Source organism: Chaetodon auriga, chromosome 13, assembly GCF_051107435.1.
Source record: "Chaetodon auriga isolate fChaAug3 chromosome 13, fChaAug3.hap1, whole genome shotgun sequence".
In the NCBI taxonomy this organism is placed as follows: domain Eukaryota; kingdom Metazoa; phylum Chordata; class Actinopteri; order Chaetodontiformes; family Chaetodontidae; genus Chaetodon; species Chaetodon auriga.
In genome coordinates this window covers 8,943,030-8,954,101 of record NC_135086.1, presented here as the reverse complement: position 1 = coordinate 8,954,101, position 11,072 = coordinate 8,943,030, and the positions used below count along the sequence as shown (strand labels likewise).

Genomic DNA, 11,072 nt, shown 5'->3' with positions numbered 1-11,072 from the left:
TCACACCTTTCTGCGCGCTGGATCCCTTTTTCTTTCTTTTTGTCGCCCCTCAGACAACCTGAGTTCGCCACTGCCCCTTCCTTATGATTTACAGTATCTGGATTCATACAAGTTGGTTTGGAAGTTTTGATGTTTACATGCAAAGACTTGGAGGTGGGGTGATGTTCTTTCATGCGTGAGGTGGGTCATAAAATAAAAAAGTAACCCTATGCGGGTCTTACGCCCTCGACATTACAGCCTGCGTTTGCAGAATAGACGCGATGCTTTAATCGCGGAGCAAGCGGGGACCTGCGCAAGATCATAAATCAGGCCTGAAATGTAACCTGGCAAAGTAAAGGTTCCATCCATTGCCAGTATGATATTATAATATTGGAAAGCTTTCCCGGAGAGGTTGTGCGTCATGCCACTCTCTATTAGTCGCTATTTTCGTCCTGCCCTGGAAGACATTCATCCACCATCTACCCACCCTGACAGCACCCAATAAACCCACCACTCCCATTCATCTCCACCCCTCCACCCACCTCCACCCTCTCTCCCCGTCCCTCGCTCTTTCCCTCTCCCTCTCTCTGTCATTCCTACCAGCACTGGTGATTTAAAAAAAACAACACAGGAGAATTGTGTTTGGTCGTCCAGGAGGATTACTTTGTGGTACCTTCACATTTTCCCAACAAAATCGTCCGACACTTGTTTTTAAGAAATCTGCTTTTGAAGGCCTTTCTCCTGTAATCTATTTAGACCTGTTTCTCCAAAGGAAAGGTAAGAAAATGTCCGTTTCTAGTATTTTCTTCTTTTATAAATACGTGTTGGCTGACTCTAACTGCATTTAACCATAGTGACAGATGTTGATTTAAAGAGAGATCAATAATGCAATACTGGCCTCCTGGAACCAATGGTGTCAGCGTAACGGGGAGCTGAAACCCACAGGTCTAATTCTAGTGATGCAGCACATCGGACACAAAATCCCTATGCATCTGTTTTAGGTCTCTTTTGGTTAAAGGATCGCAGGTTTTTGACGCGTTTGGGACGCATTAATGGACTTTTACGCACGATAGCGCTACAGGAAACAAAACCATGTCCGTCCAAATGTTTAAAATCATACTGGGCTACAAAGCAGCCTGAACATCTTTTTTTCTGAATTAATTGAAAAGTAAAGGAGATCGCGTGAGTAAAGTGGCGCAGTAATCGGGGAAAGCGATGTCTTGAACTGAAGCGAGGAAGCAATGCGCGCGTAAAACAGCCTCAACTGTCTTAATAGGTGGACAACAAGTGCTAGACTAATAATTTGTCAACTCCTCTGATCAGCACCACTATTTCTAGTCTTGGATTACTTTGATTCACATCTTTTGATTTTATAACACCTAATGGAGTTGTTCTTCTTCCCTTGCTTTGTGCGTCTGCTGGACACGATAAGGTATGCCCGCTGTTCATCGCTTTTACCGAAAGAGTCCAAACATCATCGTTTATGGTGGCACTATTAAGCAAAGATCAAAGGGGGAAAGGCACGAAAGTAGTTCAGATTTTTTAAAACAAAGAGGCTTTCAGCACCACCTGGCTGTGTGTCTAAAAAATGTATTGTGTTGGGTAAAACGTGGTCAACGAGCAGGAATGTGCAAGCAGTTTGGTAGGTTATATTCTTGGTTGCATGTGTTAGATGCAGGGACTTTGTCGCGCTTTAGTAATTTCACATAGTGGAGGCTGGTAACTAAACTTAGACTAAAAATTTCCAGTTTTTCATATAGAAATGTTGGTTAGAGGTCGTCCTCATGTTGTTTTCCCTGACTGTAATTTGCAGGAAATTGAAATTTGATTTTTCTCTTGTAGAGATTCCACTTTTGAGGCTTTAACTGGAAAATTGGCAAGAATAATGTATGCCTCTATTACTTTGGTAAATAGTGGATTTTATGATTATCACGGCTGGACATTTGCAGTAAGCGTGAAAATTATCGGTGCGTAGAAAAAAATGAAATCTGGACCACTTTATATCCTCTAACTGGAATCTGTCAGTTTTGTAATATACATGGTGTGATCACTCAACAACTTAAACTGAGTCCAAATTAAATCTTGTAGCGTTTAAAAATGTGGTAACCTCATATAAAAGGTTTGGATAACAGTGTTCTAAAGCTGATAATAATTAGGTTTATAGTTTCCCGTGGATTTATCCACGCTCCAGGTAATGCGCATGGAAGCGCTTTAATTACAGTTCGTCTGTGCTACCTGATAAAATGGTGTGTCACAATTATATAAAATACATATTCCTGATCAAAGTCAGACACAGTCGAAAGAAATGTGTTTCTGCCTTTCTTTCTTCAAAGTTCTCTCCATGAAATCCCAGTCATCCGCGCGCAATAGCACTTGATCTCGGCGGAAGGAAGCGGACGAAGGGAAGATGACCATCCACGCCGATGGTCTCGTGGCTATCGTGATCTTCTACCTCCTGATTCTGTTCGTGGGGATCTGGGCCGCGTGGAAGAACAAGAACTCCGGTGTTGGCGATGGCGGAGACCGGAGCGAGAGCATCATGGTCGGCGGACGGGATATCGGATTGTTCGTTGGTGGATTTACAATGACCGGTGAGCAGGTTAACCACGGGGGTCTTTGAATTCTCTCTTAGTTGGTAGGAGATCAACATGACCCGTGTGCACATTCTGTCACATTTGGGCATCAAATGAGGCCAGAAGAAAACAATAAATTCCACCAACTCCGTCTTTTACGCACGAACAGCACTGCGGCCACAAGTATAATTTAATACCACAAGCTTCAACGTTACATCCTTAAACTTCTGAGCACTTAAAGATACAACAACTGATGACTAAGAAGTTCTTCATATGTGCTTAAAGTCCAAACTATGAAAGTGATCAGTGTCATATTTTCAATGAATGCAGGCCTGTTTTCCGAGCACTAAATGTTTGATCTTCGTGAATTCCTTTCCATTCGACCATTGCGTGTAGGATTGCTGTTATTAGAATAAACTTATGCAACATACGCCAAACTAGTCTTTCATAAAATCAGTTTTGTTGTTTGTTTGTTTTTGTTTTTTTACTTGTGTTTCTTGTTTTCAGCTACTTGGGTGGGTGGGGGCTACATCAATGGGACAGCAGAGTATGTCTACCTGCCAGACTACGGCCTGGCTTGGGCACAGGCTCCCTTTGGTTACGCGCTCAGCCTGGTAGTAGGTGAGAACCAGTGTCTTTGTTTAAGTCCTTATACTGTGAAAAGATGTGAAAAGAGTGTGGAGTGTGTAAAGAGCCATGCACAGTGGGAATGCAGGAGTTGGTGCAAATTAACAGCATTGACGTATTTCTCCAAAAACCATACCAGTAATTTTGCATGTTTTGGCCATTTACTACAAATCTAATGAATGTGCTTTTCCTCGAGGCAGCCATTGATTAACACTTATTTTACAGTATTATGGCATTATTATAGGTAATCTGTTACAGTGATGGTTATGTCTGCTTTTCTTTTTGTCACTCTACATCATCGCTGTGTTTGATTATTGCTGTAAAACAAATGCAGTACTGCCCTGCTGTACTTTAGCAGTTGTGTAGTGTAGTTTGTCTGCATGACAACATGAACTTGAGCAAGATTCTGAACCCCAAATTGCCCGCAATCGCCGTGCCATCGGTGTGTGTGAATAATTATCACTCATTTTGAGCAGGTGGCACCTTGCATGATAGCCTCGGTATGAGTGGATGAATGCGTGTGTGTGAATGTGTGGATGCAGTAAGATTAGAAAAGCACTATATGATTCAGTCCATTTAAGGCAGTGTAGCAGAAACATGCAAAATGCTCGTATGGTCCTCTAAGAAATACAGTAGATCACACGTAAAGAGGAATGTTAAATTGCTTCAGCCAGAGATAAACAGGAAGTTCTGTAAGGTCACTAGATTCCACCAAAGCACTCAGAGATTGTAAAATACACTTCCTATTGTACAATGGTTTCTTAAGTTATTTGCCCATCTTACCTTTATGTCTGACATCCTTTAGGTGGCCTTTTCTTCGCCAAGCCTATGCGTTCTCGTGGATATGTCACCATGCTGGATCCCTTCCAGCAACTATATGGAAAAAGGATGGGCGGCCTGCTCTTCGTCCCCGCACTCATGGGGGAAATCTTCTGGTCTGCAGCCATTTTATCCGCACTGGGTGGGTGATTATTGGACAGGATCACTTGTTAGAAACAGGCTTATATGTCCAAACAAAAACAAGTTAACTGTCACATCTGGTGCACTTTTCCTCTTCACTTTGACTGACACTCTGATGAACTAAATGTGTGGTCCTACAGGTGCCACTCTGAGTGTGATCGTGGACATAGACATCAACTTGTCGGTGGTGATCTCAGCCCTGATAGCTACCTTCTACACACTGGTTGGAGGACTCTACTCCGTGGCATACACAGATGTGGTCCAGCTCTTCTGTATCTTTGTGGGCTTGGTGAGTTTTACTGTCAGCATCTACCAAGCCAGGGACTCTAGAGGCGACAATGAGTTCAAGCATTGGATGGACTTCAGCATGATTAAATACCAGTATAGTTTGAGGGACAAAGTTTTTACCTTGATCTTTCGGTTCACAATGTCAAGCTGTCATTAGCCAACATTTTATCTAACCTTAGAGGTGTTTTGACCAGTTTCTTGCCAGAAATCTCTAAAAGATAACAGGCATCCATATACTGATGTGCAATCTGATCAAAACACTAATTAAAGTGCATTCATTCAGCACGACAAATTCCCCTTAAAGGAGACATTGTGTGGATCAAATAAGAGAAAGTTGCCCAGCAGGGTTTGAAAGTATCTCACCATAAATGCATCACAATTCTCTGTGTGCTGGTACCCTTTTTAGTTTTTCCACCCCTGCCCCTCAGACAGCCTGAGCCCGCCACTGCATACTGACTTACGTCTAAAGACACCAGTATAAAGAATGGGTAGACAAGAAGTAAACAATAAATAGAGCTTTGGTCTACTGTCAGTGTCAGCAGCTTTGACAGCAGAATCACATTAAAATGACTGAATATCTATATAACAATAATAATATTTGCCTTCTGATGCCCTCCTCTTCATCAGTGGATCAGCGTGCCTTTTGCCATGTCCAATCCTGCCGTGTCGGACATCAGTGTTACAGCCAAGGAAACAATCTATCAGTCACCCTGGCTGGGGAAGATTGAGCCTGAAGACAAATGGCTCTGGTTGGACAACTTCTGTTTGCTGGTAAGTTATATTTTTTTTATCAGAAAATTCATCAAGAGACTAAGGGTAAGGTAAATTGCATGCATATTCTGATTCCACTGTCAAGTGTTGCTTTTAAGGTACAGTTCAGGCACAGGGCATGTGATTTTTGTTTGTTTGTTCAAAGTTTCCTCTAAAGGTGAAGAGCAATTGATTATTAGTATCATTTACAGTAATTGAAAGCACAATTGCAAAACAGACTTGTAACATTTGCTGTTAAGAGTAAGTTTCAGAGGTGTGGTGGTCTAGCTGTCTGTTATGAATCATGACTATTTACTATGGTGTTTCTGTTTCTAGATGTTGGGGGGGATTCCCTGGCAGGTCTATTTTCAACGGGTTCTTTCTGCCTCTTCAGCTACCTACGCACAGGTCCTTTCCTTCCTCGCCGCCTTCGGCTGCCTGGTCATGGCCGTCCCCTCGGTCCTCATAGGAGCTATAGGGGCCTCCACTGGTAAATATATACACAAACACACACCAGGGCTTTGCTAGAATTGAAGCGATTCTTGAGGACCCCAGCACTCAATTCCTGTTAGTCACTCTGACGCCCTCAGAACGTAGCATATTCAAGTCACTTCAGAACATGTGGAAGTAAAACGTGAGTAAATGGAGGTAACTCTGTGTATAGCCATTTTTCCAAGCATATACTACTACTAAATATTGGTAAGTATTGATTCGGTATTGATCAAATAGCTACAACTACATGTTATTAACATCTAGATTAGATGCCTACAAATGACCCAAAATGACCAACCTCTGCACATGTACACATTTACATCTGGATTGCCGCTGTTCATGTCATATCACAGATGAATGCAGACATATCAGACACTGATCCGTGAAAGATGTGCACGCGCACGCGCGCGCACACACACACACACATTTATTAAGCAGTTAATGAAACATCACAAGACATCGGAAACATCCAGGAATCTGATCCCTTATCGAAACAGGAAAGTGTGATCAAAAGGAACACAATGCCTTCCTGGGTTGTTTACACCCTGGCAGCTTTTTTATTTTCAGATGTGTAAATGCAGATGCATACAGTATCTGGAGGGTAAACAACATCAGACGGATTCTGTCACGACGGGCAGAGGAGAAAGCCATCAGACCATGCCGATTTAGTGAATATTACATCTGAAGAGCAGCTAATTAATCTCGCCCGTCTGAAGCTGTTTCATGTGTAACAGGCACTAATCAACCACTGCCTGGGAATATCTAGGGGAGTATGTATACCTCTGGAGGATGAAGAGGGATGAAAAAAGTGGCAGAAAGATAGATGGATGTCAGAGGATAGAGATTTATTAAAACAAAAGTTGGCCCGCTGAATGGGAGGATGAGACTGCAGTGGAGTGGAGTTTGATGTCTATGAAGGGCAGGAGAGCACCTTCAGTATGGACTTGCTTGTTTCAGTTCAGTAGAACAAAAGACATTCATGGTTTTCAGATGGTGAATCCTGCTGACTTTGGTGATCCTCTGTCTTTTCTTCTAGCACCACAATGAGGTGTCACTTAGAATTTTGACTGAAATAGCTCAATGACTCTTGGATGGATTGGAAAATTTGGACGGCCTACACACATTCATGTTCTCCTCAGGATGAATTATAATCACTTTGGTGCCCTTTTAGCTTTTCATTGAGCACTGTTTCCTCAATTTGTCAAATACTTTAGATTATGAACAAACTACCATCAGCCTCAGCTTTACTATGGGTTCAGTGTTTATTAACTAATGTTAGCATGACACATATCATTCAATACAATAATTGTTTAAAAAATGAAAATTAAATTAAACTGATATGTCACGTAGATAATCTTGGGCACATTGAATATTACTGATCAGTTCATGAGAAGTCAAAAAATAAGCCTTGACAACAATATATTTTTGACTATGGCTCCCATTTCTTCTTCCAGACTGGAACCAGACCTCTTATGGGTCCCTTGCACCGAAGGATAAGGATCAGTCTGACATGATCCTTCCCATAGTGCTTCAGCACCTCTGCCCGCCCTACGTCTCCTTCTTTGGTCTGGGGGCGGTGTCAGCTGCGGTCATGTCGTCAGCAGACTCATCCATTCTCTCAGCCAGCTCCATGTTTGCCAGGAACATCTATCAGCTCGCCTTTCGGCAGTCGGTAAGAGTGCCGACAATAATACTAAAACACATCTGCACCATTTGAGCCAGTGGTTGCGAGCATCAGTCAAATAATCCATAAATCAATTCTCGTTCCACTGCAGTGATTTACAAGTCTGTCAGATGTTACTTATTGTACTTGATGAACATCCCAACCCTTCAGACAACTGAAAAATGAAATACTCTCAAAAATAGATTGGATTATGTATCAATCTCCTGCTGATATGAAGTATTTCGCTTGATAGCCACACTAGTGGCAAGGTTCTATGGTGACTGTGTCGGTCAGTCAGTCTGAAATATCTCAGCAACTATTGGATGGATTACTCAAAACTTTGTACTGACATCCAAATGACTGTACATCCAGAACCATCATCAGGTCAAAATTTTAATTTGTCTAGTCATTTGGTTTATTACCAAATACCTGAAAAACATTTTGCATTCCCTTCAGCCTCAGACACACTTTGTGTCTAATGCTAATTAAGAAATGTAAATGCTAGCACGCTAAGCTAAGATGGTGACAATGGGGAACATTAGCAGGTTGGCATTTCAGTGCAGACTCATAGCTCTCCTATCATGGCTGTAGATTGTTATACCTATGCGTTCTCAAACTTGCCCTCTCCACATTTTCCTTTTTCTTCTTCACTCTGTCATTTCTTTCTTATCTCCTCCAGGCCTCAGATAGTGAGATTGTTTGGGTGATGCGCATCACCATTTTTGTATTCGGAGCTCTTGCCACTGCTATGGCGCTGTTAACAGGATCGGTGTATGGCCTGTGGTACCTGAGCTCCGACTTGGTCTACGTCATCATCTTTCCCCAGCTCCTCAGTGTGTTATTCGTCAAAGGCACCAACACCTATGGCTCTGTGGCTGCCTATGTCGTTGGTCTTTTGCTGCGCATTGGTGGAGGGGAGCCCTACCTCAAACTTCCACCCTTCATCTATTATCCCGGTTGGGTGACCCAGGAGAAGGTCCACCACCTCACTGGGGATGTGGAGTACTTTGTCCAGCAGAGATTCCCGTTCAAGTCCATGTCCATGGTGGCATCCTTCTTGGCAAATGTGGCTGTTTCTTACCTGACAAAGTACCTGTTTGAAAGTGGTATGTTGTCACACAAGTACGACTTCCTGGATGCCGTGGTGTCCAAGCATAGCAAGGAGATCATGGACAAAGCCACTCTAGTGAGCAACCATGATAACATCATTCTTTCGGAGATGGCGCCTGTCAACCAGGGCCTGGGCGCGCCACTCGCTGGGACATTCTCCAACACTGAGATCCTCAGTGATGATGGGGCGTCTAGTCCAGAGGCTTTTCACAATGAAGACTAGGCAACAAAGGCACAAGGAAACCAAGGAATTTGAAGAAGAAGGAATAATCAAAGAGGCATCAACATTCTTCAGGAAACTTGCTACTGCCGCACTGGAAGCCAAATCAACAGAAATCTGCTGTGGCTTCCGAGTGACTCCACAAGTTTGTTTTATGCTGATGACATGGTGCCTCCTTCTTTTTAAATATCCCTTGCCGAGAACCAGGAGGTTGACAGTAAATCAGCTGTGTCAAACATACCATACTCATTCTCGCATTTTTTTTATCATGACTCAGTGAAACCACAACAACCACTTTAATTTAAGTGCCGCTGCAGTCATCAGAGGGATTTTTAAGGGGAAACCATGAGAGACTACAGTGGACATGCAGTATGTGACAACATCTACAAGGGTTTGCTGTGGGTAATGAGAGTAGTGCAATATATAACCAAGGCACTGTGTTCACATCTAAATAGCAGTGTGTGTGTGTGTGTGTGTGTGTGTGTGTGTGTGAGTGTGTGTGTGTGTGTGTGTGTGTGTTGATGTACATGTACACCTGACAACATAGTGGCATCACGTGAATGCTCCAGAAACTTTTCAGACTTTAGGTTTTAAATTTACGTAGAGTATATTTATTGATAGAGCAATAATGTTTTTAGGATCTATGTTGTATAGGTAGATACATTGTACTGAATTTGAAAGTGACTGTCGTTGTTTTTAACTTTTTTTTTTTTTAATTATTATCATTTTATGTTGTGTGTTCACCTTGCTCTTAGTCCTCTGGTCATACTCGCTAATTCCACACACAGTAAGTAAAGAGTGAAGAACCGCATACCATCAAAATATCACTTTGAAAATGAATTATTCGGACAATATCCCTATGATGCAATTACAATATTGGTGAGGCATAATCTGATGAATGTAAGTGCAATATTCACTCTCCTTTGAGCTCAGTTTTGTTCTCCACCAGCTCCTGAGGGAGTTATCTAGCTCTTAGCCTCAAAATACTCCATTATGTTCACCAGCTACAACTACGGCAAGTAGTGTACACTGGGTTTATCAAAGGTTTTTGTTGTAAGGAGCTGCTTGAAAGAGCAGTGGGAATAAAAAAAAGAGTTGTGGGATGGAAATCCAAAACAATTAGCTGAAAGATGCTAAAACTGTCTGTAGGGGCGGATGATCATTATCTGTTATTTGACATTCATTGGGAACTTGATTCAATGTTTGAATAAAAATACAGAGCAGCTTTAAGTAAAGATAATGGTCTTAATTAAACATAAAAAGATCATCATTAACTGTATAAGGCCACACTTTTTGGCACTGAATGCCTCCACTGGACATAGAAGGTGCGCTGCAGAATAATTCTGAACAGTATGAATGTAATTTCATATGAGCTCTGGCATTCATTACACACCACCCAAATTCAAATGTCCAATATAAACCTCAGTATCTGATTTTTTTTCCTTCCAGACAGCCATTGGCTTCCATTCATCTCCATACGCTGTGAAAATCAACTTGCAATCTCTGTTTTTGTCAAACTTGTGATTGTGTGATCCATCTTTGAATTAATGTGCATTTACAGCTGATGAGAATAAAAGCACATATGTGATGTTCATTTTGCAAGTTCACGTATGATTGAATGGAATCCAGTGGAAGCTTGGTATGAGCAGTCAGACATCCCAAAACACTACAGCAAGCTTTGATTGGCTTCAACCAACAATATACTTCATTGATATAATTTTTAAGGACTGATGTGGTCCTTTAAAATGATCTCACAGAGGACATTTTGAAATTTGTGTGTGATAGTTTGCTCACTCAAACTAAACCTGTATTGACTGGCCAGCCACAGCAGGTTAGGGGAGACAGGAAATGATTGTTCCTCCCGGTATGGTGTCAGTGGCACCGGTCATTATTGATCCAATCCCCAGTTGATTAGCCCTCAGGACATTTGATTAATGCTGCGAAGAGGTTAGAAACTACAGTTCTTAAAGGTTTGTTCAGTGTGTTATATTCAGTGATGAAGGCTGAAATGTAGCTGGTTGAGCACCCTCATAAATACAGTAAAGTCCTCAAAGTCAGGCACCCTGCTGCTCTGTATATGGAGACTCAAGTCAAGCAGCTGTCACTTCATACAATGATTTTTGGCATCTTTAAGTGTTACTATTGTCCACTTGACTTCTCTGTGTTTGTTTCCTCCCAGAATTGTTGTGGTTTGTTGCCGTCTTTTTGAATCTATGGACTCGCCTTAATTCAAAGGTCAGCCGTGGAAAATGAGCGTCTGGAACACTTGCAAAAAGTGACCACTTCTGTAGAAATCATTTTTCAGTTAAAGGATAAGGCTGGTGATACTGAGCATTTAATTGATTGCCAACAAGTGATACCAAAACCTACAGTGTTTTAATCTGTCTCTCTGTATTCTCTGACTTCTCTA

The 11,072-nt window shown here is 41.9% G+C and overlaps 1 protein-coding gene across 1 annotated transcript; it reads left to right on the top strand.

Annotated features, from left to right (window-relative positions):
• The first annotated feature begins 659 nt into the window (after positions 1 to 659).
• LOC143330046 (high-affinity choline transporter 1-like) lies at positions 660 to 9,484 on the top strand. The gene is made up of 9 exons (XM_076746208.1): positions 660 to 756; positions 2,313 to 2,570; positions 3,060 to 3,173; positions 3,985 to 4,140; positions 4,280 to 4,428; positions 5,055 to 5,198; positions 5,514 to 5,667; positions 7,124 to 7,341; positions 8,012 to 9,484. The coding sequence occupies exons 2-9, from the start codon at positions 2,387 to 2,389 to the stop codon at positions 8,663 to 8,665; spliced, it is 1,773 nt and encodes a 590-aa protein (XP_076602323.1). The 5' UTR covers positions 660 to 756; positions 2,313 to 2,386; the 3' UTR covers positions 8,666 to 9,484.
• The last annotated feature ends 1,588 nt before the right edge of the window (positions 9,485 to 11,072 follow it).

What these genes read in the sequence shown, in the direction of transcription:
- LOC143330046 (XM_076746208.1), top strand. Translation starts at nt 2,387, where the DNA reads ATGACCATCCACGCCGATGGTCTCGTGGCTATCGTGATCTTCTACCTC. An exon ending in TGGTGGATTTACAATGACCG is followed by an intron (nt 2,571 to 3,059) that starts GTGAGCAGGTTA and finishes TCTTGTTTTCAG; the next exon opens with CTACTTGGGTGGGTGGGGGC. An exon ending in AGCTATAGGGGCCTCCACTG is followed by an intron (nt 5,668 to 7,123) that starts GTAAATATATAC and finishes TTCTTCTTCCAG; the next exon opens with ACTGGAACCAGACCTCTTAT.